The 13,538-nt window shown below is 42.3% G+C and overlaps 1 protein-coding gene across 1 annotated transcript; it reads left to right on the top strand.

Moving 5' to 3' along the window:
- Window positions 1–629: 629 nt before the first annotated feature.
- LOC119004746 (sodium-dependent lysophosphatidylcholine symporter 1-B-like) lies at window positions 630–12,927 on the top strand. The gene is made up of 14 exons (XM_037071934.1): window positions 630–946; window positions 2,676–2,804; window positions 3,307–3,431; window positions 6,316–6,439; window positions 6,530–6,608; window positions 6,699–6,853; window positions 6,948–7,038; window positions 7,810–7,928; window positions 8,231–8,314; window positions 9,065–9,148; window positions 9,256–9,368; window positions 9,471–9,614; window positions 9,847–10,023; window positions 10,984–12,927. The coding sequence occupies exons 1-14, from the start codon at window positions 863–865 to the stop codon at window positions 11,027–11,029; spliced, it is 1,554 nt and encodes a 517-aa protein (XP_036927829.1). The 5' UTR covers window positions 630–862; the 3' UTR covers window positions 11,030–12,927.
- The last annotated feature ends 611 nt before the right edge of the window (window positions 12,928–13,538 follow it).

The following is a 13,538-nucleotide window of genomic DNA, read 5'->3' as shown; positions in this document are numbered from 1 at the left end:
TAGGAAATGGGGGACAATCTTGAATCTACAGACACCCACTCTGGCTCTAAATATTGTGACACTGATTAACTGAAGTAGATCCACAGGTTGGAAGTTATATACTGAAGATAAATCATGCTTGCTGCTGCATAGTCGCCCAGTGAAGCTTATGAGAAAATAATCATTCTTGCACTTGCACAACAATATATTATTCATATTGCGTATATCACGTGCCAAAACACAATCATGCCAAGCGGTCAGAAAGAACGGAACAAGAGTGTCAGCTGACGTTGCTTTTGTGGTAGCTGGTGCGTTTAAAGACCCATTTTAGAGTCTCCCCCCACACACACACACACACTTTACTTGTATTCTAGCTTACACCCTATTCTATTACATGTCATTGAATTAGCCAAGAGATGGGTGGAGTGAGGTTGTACTAAATAAACTTTGAGTGACACTTTTCTTTCCAGATGAACTGATATATAAATTAAAACACAATACAATTATATTAGCTACATATAGCAGACACTCTTTCCAACCGTAAATTGAGTGCATTCTCATCGACAAATGACGCAATGTTCGGCTCAAAACGTGATATTCGATCTCCTCGTGGAGGTCACCTCGGTTTCCTCCGGCGCCTGAAGCATCCGCAGCTGAACATGCGATGGTCTCGTCATCAGCGCTAAGTGACGTAGACGGCGTAGTAGATTGAATGAGCCGGTGAGCAGAGCACGAGAGACTCGCCTCAGCCTCAGAAAACGGTCAAGACGCCGAGGAGAGGGACACTATGAAGCTGTGAAGCGGTTCTTTTTCACCCGACGCCGACAGATATTACGACATATAAAGGGAAAGTGATTAATTGTTCCATAGTCTTGACAGCACAATGGCACGAGGAGAGGGCGCGGAGCAGTGCCCGGCGGCTTTATTGGCAGTCAAACCTTTAAATACAGAAGACAAGACGGCAAAGGTGAGAGCTCGATGCTGTATTTGATTTATTCGGGGTTGTAAAAGCGGTGGGTGTTTCGGTCAGCGTCGCCCCTGTGTGTTCAGGGGCGTGAAAAGGCGCCGAAATTGAAAGGAAACGTTAGGAAACGCTTCTTTTCCGCACGCCTCATTTGTCCCCGGCACATGAATCTCGCCCGGTTTTTTCCGTCCGTCCTCGGGCAGCTGCTCTTGCTCCTGAGCCTGACACACCGGTTTTAAAGGGACCACCTCCCATTCAAACATGACATTTTGGAGAAAAAAATTAAAACAATTTCATTCAGACGTCAAATGCAGCATAGCAGCCTGTGTGTGTGTGTGTGATGACAGATGTGCTGTGCAGAACGGTGACGTGGTAACGTAGAGTTGAACTGCGTGCTGCACGATTGAAGATTCGTTTGGAGTCTAAAATTAAATAATCAGCAGTGACATTTATTATGATATTAAAACACATGTCAGCCAGCCTCTTGGAGCGTCTACACAGAGACTTATCTGTGTATTAAACAGGTCTGAAAGCCTTGAAGGACTCAAACTGGCGGCTGTTCGACTCTAAAGCCTCCAGGTAACACCCTAGTGAGGTTTTCTATGAAAAATGTCCATCTATCCATCTACAGCCTAAAATGCCTCCAACATCATGTTTTCTCTCCGATCACTCTTTTATCAACTGTATCAGATCACAGGACATTTCAGCCTCACACACTGGTTAGAACATCTGCAGTCTAAGATGCTTTGGATTAAAACGCACCTCAAATGCATCTTTAGAGAAGAAGAATAGTTCGATTACTCTTTGCTGAATTTGCACCCCCAAGCAGCTCTTCTACTCAAATAGAAATCATTTCACATAACTTCTGAAAGGTGCGTTCAGTTTTTTTCCTTTAGTCTAATATCTTTCCGTGTTTTTGCCCGCTGAAGCTGTCCGCCTATTCCTGTGTTGTACAAGATGATCCTCACCAGCTAACCGAGGTCGCCTACAGGCTGTATTCCCTCATTAAGCCTTGATTTTATTTTTAGTTTCCCAATATTATTATCTCAGTGTGGACGTGGTGTGCTGAAGGTTTGTGAGGAGGCAGCAGTTTGCTCACAACATGAGGTGTTGCTGCTTTTGTGTCCGTGGCGGATGTGAATCAGGGTCTAGATACCCCCTTGCTGACATCATCAGCCCGTAACAGGTGATTGGCTCTGCCTACTGGATGTGATACAACTCTAGACTGTCTGCTGACTGTTGGCCACTCAGCATAAAACGTCACACTACCTCCAACATCCTATTGCTGGAGCCAATAGCAGCGCTGGAGTCTTAATGATGTGGTGTGTGTGTGTGTGTGAACTACAGTAACCTCATACTTTCACATCACTGTTTGACTACGGCGTATAGGCTCGGGCGGCATCGCCAGTGGGGATTTGTCTCTAATCTGACGTTGTGAGCAGTGGGGTGAGGGAAGTTAAACAATGTCAGTGCCTCATGGTAACAGGTTGTTTAACACAGCGAGATGCTTCGACAGAGGGATGGATGAGGGAATTTGTAGCTGAAAACAGGGACTGAAAAAAACTCCAGACAACAGATGAGAGCTGTAGATAATGGTCACACCACTTAACTGTCATTTAGAGCTCCTCTGGGATTACAAGCATTTCAGTGTTTACAGTCAGATGCACAAACTAACTCCATTACATATCTCCTCTGCCTCCTGTTCCCCCCACCCCCTCTGCTTGTCTTCCAGCCACGGGCCCAGAGAAATCGCCTGTCTGTGTGGAGCAAACTCTGCTATGCCATCGGCGGGGCTCCCTACCAGATCACGGGCAGCGCCTTGGGCTTCTTCCTCCAGATCTACCTGCTGGATGTGGCTCAGGTGATTGACAGGAGACACATAAGACAGACATTTTGTTTAACTGGAGTGGCCACTTAAATGTCTTAAATTCATATATCCTTAAGTTTATTCTGTGCTTTCCTTCTTTTTGCATTTTTCCCTGTAGTTGCAGATACTGATTAGCTTCTTGTGTTCATTCTTCTGAGCCTTGGATCAGTTTAACAGTCTCCAGCAGTAGCCGGTCAAGCGCATTAACCTGGTGTCCTGCTGCTTTGTTTTGTTACTCAATTAGCGAGTTAGATGTTTCCACTGTACACAGACCATTCAAGCTCAAGAGATGAGATCATTAGAGTGGCTTTGAATGCTACATTGTCCTCAGACAAAAATGGCACAGCTGTGTATCTCACTGCTGTTGTGTCATATTCTCACTGGTGTCATGGCTCTGTTGAATCATTCCAAAGCAGCGCAGCCATATGAGGTAGTGTTTAGTGTCCTCTTTGTTGTGGTTTCACGTCTCGCTCTTTTTCCATTTTCTCTCCTGTAGCTGGACCCTTCCCATGCCTCCATCATCCTATTCGTGGGCCGGGCATGGGACGCCATCACAGATCCAACTGTGGGTTTCCTGGTGAGCCGGAGTAGATGGACCGGAATTGGCCGCATGATGCCCTGGTAGGTTTGTGAATCTCACAGCAGTGCAATGTTTCAGGACAGGTTCATAATGGAAACAGGATATTAAGCGATGAAAAGGAAATGCTGGAAATGAGTGTGAAATGTACAACAAAAAAACAGCTCATGAGACCCCAGCAGTAACCATGGCTGCGGGGTTGAAGTGACTTCCGAGGACAAATGTGGTTTAAATTATGAGAATATAGTCCGTAACACCATTATTTTCTGAATCCCTCTGACACATACTAAAGCCACAAGTGTAATATTTCCAACACTCAAACAGCAGCTGAGGCTTCTTTCTAGATGCAGTTGTTTTGTAGAATCAACCAGCCGTTTAAGTTAAGACACATGTTTTTCACTTTTTGAATAGACTTGCCATTGTGTTCTGAATAAAACACTTGTTAGAGGTTGTGTGCCGCACACAGGACTATAAATCAGGAGACCAGAAATTTTATACAAAGTTAATTAACTTCTCCCCAACTTTACAGTTTTCGGTCGCTGCATGGTGTGTGTAATTTCCTCGTCCTTTTCCTTTTTTCTGTGGTGAGGCACTGATCACCGGAAGTGGACTTGAAAGCAGAGACATTCTGACATTCTCACAATAGTTTTGATTTTACAGCAAATGTATATTTGTTCCAAGTACTGGTCTCTCTGCTCACTAATAATTAAAAAAAAAACATCTTAGTTGTTCCCTAGTATATATACCATTAAACAATTAATTGGTAAAAAGAACAATTCATATTTAACACGTGGTACATCTTAGTAGAGTAAGATGGAAATGTTTGCTTCTAGCTAATCTGAGGAATTAAATACTTGGAAAACAAACTACACACATTAGAGCAAAATTCCTTGATTTGTCTAAAAAGATCTGATAACTTGTTTCAAGCAATACAGCACAGTATCGTCAGTCCTATGTACATATTAATGTGTTAGCCTCACTGGCTGTTGGTCAGGGGATTCCCCTTCCTCGTGCCAAAAGCATGCTGGGATTGGATTCAGCTCCCTGCAACCCCGATCAGACTACATCTGTATTTTTAATATAATAAAAGACAGTAATGGCCATGTGATGCTGACAGTTGAGCTCATGGAGGAAGTCAGTTTCTGTATAAAAATGACCTTGTTCCTGCTCGGAGGTTGAAACTGGGCGCTGTTTTACATGTGTGTACATGAGCAGGAGAGGAGAGTGTGAAATGTGTCCGCTGGATGTGAATCCCCACTTCAGAAATGCCTTAGCCTTAGGCTATGATTTGTGCCGGAACAGATCTAAATATTTTACGGGCATTTGTATCACATGTGATATCTTGAGCATCGTGGGTATTTGAGTCAGAAATGCTGGCTGTGCACGAGCAGCACAGGAGGTGGGGGTGAATTCACCAGCTTCTGCTGTGATTGGTCCAACCTACAACACACCATCAGCTTCAAACCAATGGGGGAGTGTCCGCGTGTGTGTGTGAGAGAGATTTCCCACTGACTGTTTAGGGAAGGGGTTTGGCAGTAACAGAGCAAGGTTACCTTGGGTCAAGAGACAAGTGTGGTTGAAATAATTGAGGCCATTGTTAAAACAGTAACATGTACATGATCCTCGGTGGCCTGTGCAGCTTTTCGAAACAACCAACCGTTAGACAAAAAGCCACAGCTGTCTTTTTATGTCCTCACTTCTCCAATTTCAGCTGAGAGTGTTTTACATAAAGACATTGAGACAAGAGACTCGAATGAGACATTTTGCCTTGAAAATATGTTTTACTTGAAACACAGCTTTTTGACATGCAATTTGGAATTGAGCAAACTGGCAAATGTGGCACATAGAGGGTCTTTGGCTTGTGTTCAAGTAAGCCATGTGAATGGGCAACAGTCGCAGCCAGGCCTCCATTTCCATATGAAATGGCTCTCATTAACCTAATTCACTCAGACATTGGAGATAAAACAGGAGGTGCTTTCTCTATCATTTCCCACGTGTGCCCAGACGAGGAGACCATGTGGGTCTGCAGAAGTGTCTTGTTCATTAAGGAAACATCTTTCAGTGTTCAGTGATACTGCCCTCAGAGCCTGGCGGCACTGTCTCTCTTGCACGATAGCTCTCGACTTTTAAGATGCAACCAAAGGCTATTTTTATAATTTTCGTGATGATGATGGGTCTATAAAATGTCAGAAAATGGTGAAAAACATTTGCATGTTCCAAGTGGCCAAGGTTTACTATTACATAAGCAGCAAAAATGAAGATAGTTGCTAATGAGTTCCTGTTAATCGAGAAAATTAATACTTGACTTGACGTGTGTCTGTTAACAAGACACACATGGTTTCCTTTTGGCACAAATATCTCTTGTAGTGTTTCCCCTCACTGCCCCACAGCAATAATATGAGCTCTAACTGCAGGCCCTTTTGTAGAAGAAAAAGTTTTAGCTGTACTGTTAATCTGTTTCTTTGAACAAAAGTTTCTGAAGTGGCACCAGCTTCTCTGACTGAGGTCAGCTGGAGGACAGACAAAGCTGAGGAAGAGTGAGAGCGAGGTGGGCCAGGGTGGCATCGCCGTTGAGCCAGCCCGCTCTCGTCTCCCCATACAGCCCAGACTGAGCCCTTTCTCCACACGCGAGCTCTAACAAGGCTGGATTAGGGGGATTATTCACAAAGCGGCATGAGAGAGTTGAAAAGACTGCAAGGGAGGAAAAATGAAAAGGGGGATAAAGGTACAGTAACAGTTGGCAGAATTGATTAAACAGTCTCTTGAGCAGCAGGAAACAGCAGGCTGGGCTCACTTTATGTCTCGTGCCAAACGGCACAGAATGCCAACGTAGAGGAAATATCAAACTCATTTCCCCTTTGAAACGTTTTAAAATGTACTTTCATGATACTCTTTCCTAACAATCCTCTACCTACCTTTCCTTCACAGGATCCTTTTCTCTACTCCATTTGCCGTAATGACCTACTTCCTGATCTGGTATGTTCCTCCTTTTGAACAAGGGAAGATCTACTGGTACCTCATCTTTTACTGCCTCTTCCAGTCGATGCAGACGGTTAGTGTGTCATACAGACAGACAGTCCTCACTGTACTTTGTTTCTCTTGTGCCCGCTGTGCCTAACTGTGTGTTTGTGTACATTTGCAGTGCTTCCATGTGCCATATTCAGCCCTCACCATGTTCATCAGCAAAGACCAGAAAGAGAGGGACTCTGCCACTGCCTATCGTACGTCAGTGCTCTGGTGTGATCAGATTGTTTTATGTGTGTTGCTGTTGTTGTTTATGCACTGTTGATCCATTTCTGTGCTGCTCTCAGGTATGATGGTGGAGGTGCTGGGCACTGTTCTGGGCACTGCAATCCAGGGACAGATAGTAGGAGGCGCCTCAAATTGTCCCAATGAGACTGATGTCATTGACAGCACGAACTTGAATAAAAGCGATGTGCCCAGTGATGTTACGCTGGATGAGACGGTGAGTCCTTTGAGTAATATCAGACAGTATTTACAGCTATTTGCTTCTGCCTTTACATGAGTGTTTAACCAAATGCTGTCTGTTCTGTCCTCAGAAACAAGCTTACCTGATTGCGTCAGGGGTCATCTGCATCATCTACGTCCTCTGTGCCATAGTCTTGGTTTTAGGTGTGAAGGAGCAAAAAGGTATGAATCCATGAAATAACAAAAGGAGTGGGAAAGAAGGTGGAAATCATAGCAGAGCTGTGAACTGGAGACATGAAACTCAGACGGTTAGGGGTGGGAGATAGGGCCAGCAATGAATATCACAATATATTTAAACGCAGTCACAATCCAAGATCTAAATTGCGATCTTTCTCAGCTTTTAAAGGCCCTGTTGGCTATGGCCACACTTGAAATAGCCTATGAATTTCTCCATTTGCATCAACAAAACACAACACTACATGAAATGTAGTTGTTTGGTGCAAGCTCCTTATCCACCATGTTGCTAGCTATAACTTGTGTTGCATCCAACCCAAGCAAGAGCCATGTGAAGTTACTCGTCCAAACAGCACAGGCATCTAGTTGGCTGAATCACACTAATATTTTGCACGTTGTGCAGATCTGCTACTCAGTTAGGTTGTGTGAAGTTAGGAAATAGAAGTAATAGGACTTCCGATACAGAGATCTCTAGGACCACATGGAAAGTAGACAAAATCATTTCATAGCCAAGACTTGAGACTTGTCCACTGATACACAGCTTGTATGATATACTGCTTGTATCAGTCCGTATCAGTTGCCCTTGGGGGAAACATTTGGCCTCCACCAAAAATGCTAGAATGCATTGGCATCATTGTGGCAGACACTAAATATAATCAATCATAGTTTCTCATCATTGTCGTCATGCTTTAAATTCCTCACAGCAAAGATCTCCAGCTGTCTTATCTATGTTCTCTTCTCCTCCCTGTTGAATTCTAGAGACCAAACGGAAAAACTCCATGCCCCTCACCTTCCGTCAGGGCCTGTGGCTGGTGATGAGTCACGGACCGTACATCAAGCTGGTTATCGGCTTCCTCTTCACCTCCCTGGCCTTCATGGTAACACTGTGTTTCATTATCTGTTTCATAGTCATAGTTAAAGAAACAATTACATATTCTGAAAAATGGTTCACTGTCTGTTAAATGGGAGGATTAGTGCAACTTTAGTATCCGTCCATTATATGAAGATGCTGCCAGAGTAGAGTTTGCGTAGCATAGAGACTGGAAACAAGGGGAAATGGCTAGTCTGTTTCCAAAAGGAAAACAACTTGTCGGTTTTAAAATGTGTGCATATTGAACGAACAAGATCAAGAGTATATCCCAAAACTGTTGAAACTTTTTTTTGTTTTTTGTATTTACAGCTACTGGAGGGAAACTTTGCCCTTTTCATCACCTACGCGCTCGGCCACAGGAAGGACTTTCAGAATATTCTCCTGGTCATCATGGTGAGTTTTTCTAAGTTTCCCTGAAGGACTCTTCGCCTCCTAATAAAAGTGCTAATCAGTGTGACATTTGGAGGACATCAGTGCAATCTGCAGCAGTTTGGCTGTCCGTATGGCACAGAGTAAGGTCCCAGAGTTTGTAGGGGGATTTTCAGCCTGTACTCAGGCGAGGGGACGCATGCTACCAGGGGCTGAAAGGGCAGATTTTCAGGGTGAGAGGAGGTGTTGTTCGGGCTCCTGGGAACCTGTCTCCCAGTCACACACTCGCATGGCGTTAGCAGGAGATCGAGGGGAGACACAGTGAAGCTTTTGTGCCCTAGCCATCCTTCACTGCCACCATTGGCTGCACCCTCCTCTCCATCCTCCTCACAGCCTTCTGCTCTGATGCCTTTCTCTCTGATTAGGAGTGGAAACATTTTTGGGCACAGTGTATCATAATTGGAGAGGTGGGAGTTGAGGGAAAGAAAGGGAATATTTTCCACTGTCCTTGCACAAGGTTGATGTTCACTTCTCAGGCTGCTGAGTTGGCAGGCTTGTTCCCGTGTGGTCATTTAACACTGGTTGACCAAGTTTGGCCTTAGAGGTCAAAGGTTGTCAACACAAAGAATACTGTGGCCTTGTTTCTTGACCTCCTCCTTCTGGTTCCCACATTTTCCAGAACATTGATCAAGCCCAGTTAGAAGTTAGAAGAGCTTGGATGATCTTATTTAATGAAACTACAATACCAATAGTTGTTGCTCTATTTTCTTCCAGCTCTCTGGGACTCTTACCATCCCATTATGGCAATGGTTTCTCACTCGGTATGGGAAGAAGACTGCAGTTTACTTTGGCATGACTGTAAGTTTAAAAAAAAGAAAGGAAAAAAAAACAACCTGCTTGTGGCATTAATTCAAAGAGGATGTATCATTATGAAATAATTCACATCCCTCTGTCTCTCTTTATAGTGGGCAATACCCTTCATGATCCTAATCATCTCTGTCGAGAGCAACCTGATCATTTCCTACCTGGTCTCCATGGCTGCAGGTGTGAGCGTGGCGGCAGCTTTCCTCCTGCCTTGGTGGGTTAATCCACAGGATACATCCCTGGATCTGAATGCACATAAACAATCTTGATGATTGTGTGTTGAGTTTTTTGCTAAATGTGGTGTTTGTTCTTTCAGGTCGATGCTCCCTGATGTAGTGGATGACTTCAAAGTTAATAACCCGGACATCCATGGTCATGAAGCACTGTTCTACTCCTACTATGTGTTCTTCATCAAGTTCGCTTCTGGTGTATCCCTGGGTATCTCTACTCTTAGTATGAAGTGAGTTAACTGATCCATTTTTTATAATAATTAATTTTTTGTAAATCCTGTAAAAATCTGTAAACATTTATCAGCACTCACTTATGTCTGCATGGCCGTGATCTCTAACACTCTATATGAGATTATCTCAACATTACAGCTCCCAATCCCATAATCCTTTGTCTAAGAATCATGCCAGACTGTACTCACATCAGCTCAACTTTTCTCTCCTTCTATCCGCATTTTTCTGCAGATTTGCTGGGTATGTAACTGGGTCCTGCTCACAACCAGAAGCAGTCAGTTTAACACTGAAGGTGCTGGTCTCTCCTGTGCCCGTGTTTCTTATCATTGTGGGACTGTTGATATTGAGGACCTACCCTATTGATGAGGATAGGAGGCAGGGCAACCGAAAACTGCTGCAGGAATTGCTGTAAGTGGAAAGTGAAATGCATGATAATGCAGAAGCTTGCGCTCGTAAAATGTTTTATTTAAAAAATGTGCATTAATTGCAGCATGCAATCTGCAAATTAACTAGTAACTAAAGTTAGCAAATAAGTGAAAAAATATTTGGCATCAAAATGTAGAGTGAAGTAGCAGAAAATGTACTTGAGTAAATGTGCTTTCATTCCAACACTGATAATTATGTAAATCCAAGGCTCATGTAAATCCCAGTGAATAGGGCCTTGTAACATACTGTTACATTCATATATTGAAAAAGTGATACGCTCTCAGATGCAATCCTAAAAAAATACAAGTCCGCTTGTTTCCAAAAACTGACTTGTGGAGCGACTTTATCCAGATATTATGAGTTGAATCAAGAGCATTATTAACCAAAGTAATCTGCAGCAACAGACGACTGCTCCGTTCCTTTTAAAGACTAAAAACAAAGAATGCTTTGCACATGTATTTTATTATTCCAATGTGTAGGTGAGAGGCGAGTAGATAAAAGTTGCAAGCAAACTCACACACACTGTCCAACTAGGATAATACATCTAGAGCATCATCAGCTCTGATGCAGCATGTAATCTGCAAAGTAACTACTAACTAAAGTCTTTAAATAAAGGAGTGTAATAAAAAGAATAATATTTGACGCCTCCATTTTGACGTTAAGTGGATTTAAAACTAAGCGGAAAATGGAGAGACTCAAGTAAAGTACAAGGACATCAAAAAAGTACAGTAATTGAGTAAATGTTCTTAATTACACTTCATCACTGCTGAATATAGTTCGACATTGTTGTGCAGAAGGACTCCTGTATTTAACCTGAGCTAAATTCAAATGACCTTCAAGAATAACTGTTTCCCTCCGCTGTTGGCGTTCATTATTCACCCTGTGTGGACAAGCCAAGTCCTCTGTGTCTGACTCCTGGCTGTTCTCCCGTCCTTTTAACAGGGAGTCTTCGGAGTCTGAAACCTCAGCGCTCGGGAGCAGCGTGTAAGCAGCTGAGGACAAGCCAGCCGCCGCTTACTGTACAAGTTTGCACAAGCTGTGGAGGGACACAACCACCAACTATAATGAGGAGGGACCACAGACCATTACTACTGCTGCTGCTGCTCAGACATCAGCGTCCACCGGCTCCCTAGATTGGATCACACAGGTTAACGTCGCCCTCTGGTGGCCGACCAGTTTCAGCTTGTGTATGTGATGGAAGTATTTTCTGTGGTTCTCTATCTTCTGCTGTGTCCCAATTGAACGTTGTCCGCAAAAACCTAAAAGGCAGCTCACAATATCTCCAGTTTAGAGTCGGTGTCTGTTCATCTTGTTTCCACCTGCAATATACCTTTTCCTTCTTTCATCATTTAGCTGAAAAACTGCACCGGAATCTGTCCATATTAACTTGAAGAAGTATCTACTACTGAACTGAACAATACAATCATTTCAAGAAAGATAAAAGAAGTTTTCAACAACTAAAGCTTCTATAAGTGTGAGACTAAGACTCATGGGAGCTGTAGTCTATTTTTTTTTATCTGGATGGAAATCAAAGATCTTTTCCAAAGATGTGTCCTCTACTGTTAACTGATACGATCCTGCAGCTGTCTATTTGTTATTAGCAGCTCCTTCATTTCTTTGTGCATTGCGCTGTGGGACATTAGTATTCATCAACTCTGTTATTACACTCCTCCAGTGTGAACGCACTACATACTGTGGTTACAATAGCATGGTATTGGGATACAGCTTGTGATTTGTGGTTTTGTTTATGAAGTATTTGCTGGTTTACAAGATTGGACCTTCACTCATGCAGGAAGGTCATGAGCACAAGGTTACCTTTAATGTTTACCGTGTCTTAGGTCAGCCGTTTGTGACTTTTCATTCAGATGGTGCACTGACAGAAATGCACAGTATGAGCCCTTATTTATAAAGGGCATACCAGCACTATCCCACTAATTGGAGTTTTATGCGGCTGTGCTACAATTTCTACTTTTCATTAGGTGTTTCCTGAGCATAATGTCAAACACAAGAACCTTTTAAGTGTACTTGAATCGTCTGATGGCGCAAAGACACCTCTTGGTATCATGCACTGTATGTAGGCTGAAACACTGCCTTACACACACATCTTGTGTATTTAGTTGCGATGAGATTTTTCTGTCGGTTAATTTTGTTGCTGAGAGGGGTTTCCCATCACACCCTTTTGTGCTTTAACATTTCAGCCAATCTCCGTGAGGTTGGATAGACATTTCCGAGTGTGCTTTTGTAATGGAGTCAATTCCATTATAAAGTCATTTCATTTGACATGTTCTCACTTCCCAAGGAAAGAACACAAATGCTTTATTTAATTATTTATTTGACACAGAAACATCTAAGGGATTCTAACTTTTCTTATGAAAGCACATGTGTATAATAATTTATTATCAGTAAATTGTTGTTGATGGTGATGTGACGGAGTGAGTCCTGTTGAAAACATCGAAATGAGATGAAACTATCACAAGTTGCAGTCATGCGATAAACAAGCTGCTTTTTACAGTGTTGGGACTCATAAACAGCAGCCCAAACCCAGTTTATCTGTAGGATATGCAGGAGAGATTTGTCCCCACTTGAGGTTACTCTACCGCAATGACCTTATTTATTTAAAAAAAGATCCTTAAAATATAATATATTCCTGCATAATTCTCGGTCTTAGGGGTTTTTAAATTGCACTTAAAGGACCTACTGGAGCACATTACGCATCTCTTTGGTCTCTTTGGTGTTTATATGCTGCTGTATGTATAATATGTAAATACTTTTTTCTAAGTTGGACCTTGATGAGCAATATGAAATTCAGTGAAGAGACAAATCCAAGTGGTGTACATTTTGTAATTTTAAGTCTGAATAAAGTTTGTCAAAGCAGAGAAAAAAAAACTGATGTGATGTCATTATCAATATAATAACTTTCTCTCTCCTTGTAGGTCATAAAGAATATTTGTTGATTTACCAGATCATGCCACAAAGATAATTAACTTCAGTTTTAAAAGGTGCAATATGTAAGAATTCTGAATCATACAACACATAAAAGTTATCAACAGAACGTTAAGAAATAACTTTTTTTCATCATGATGTCAGTGTATTGTGTTGCAGATATATCCTCCATCTATATCTAACTTACCGTGCTGACCCTGGTCCAAGGTTTCTGTCCTAACAGTGTAAACATCAACACTCCTGTGGTGGTCCGAAGTCTGGACCACTAGATAAACAGCTAACTGAGCTAACTAACTTACGGCAGACGCCTACTTGTTTGCATTATGACAACAAACAGCTGGCAAATTCTTACACATTGCACCTTTTTAAAGGGGCATTGTAGTTTTGGAGAAGAAATTCGAACTAGAATAATTTGAATATTTATAATAATAATGACAATAATCATAATAATAATAGTACTGATAATAAGTGAAACAGTATGAATCTGTGTTGTCCTCTAAGGTCAGATTGTATATTCACTTATTTCACTCATGAAAGCAAAGAGTTTGTTCAAG

Source organism: Acanthopagrus latus, chromosome 16, assembly GCF_904848185.1.
Source record: "Acanthopagrus latus isolate v.2019 chromosome 16, fAcaLat1.1, whole genome shotgun sequence".
NCBI lineage: Eukaryota > Metazoa > Chordata > Actinopteri > Spariformes > Sparidae > Acanthopagrus > Acanthopagrus latus.
Note: the sequence above shows the minus strand (reverse complement) of the source record. Positions and strands in the feature narration are given on the sequence as shown.

Coding starts and splice junctions, on each gene's coding strand:
- LOC119004746 (XM_037071934.1), top strand. CDS start 863: ATGGCACGAGGAGAGGGCGCGGAGCAGTGCCCGGCGGCTTTATTGGCA. Junction 6,440..6,529: donor TCTTCCAGTCGATGCAGACG/GTTAGTGTGTCA, acceptor GTACATTTGCAG/TGCTTCCATGTGCCATATTC. Junction 7,039..7,809: donor AGGTGTGAAGGAGCAAAAAG/GTATGAATCCAT, acceptor GTTGAATTCTAG/AGACCAAACGGAAAAACTCC.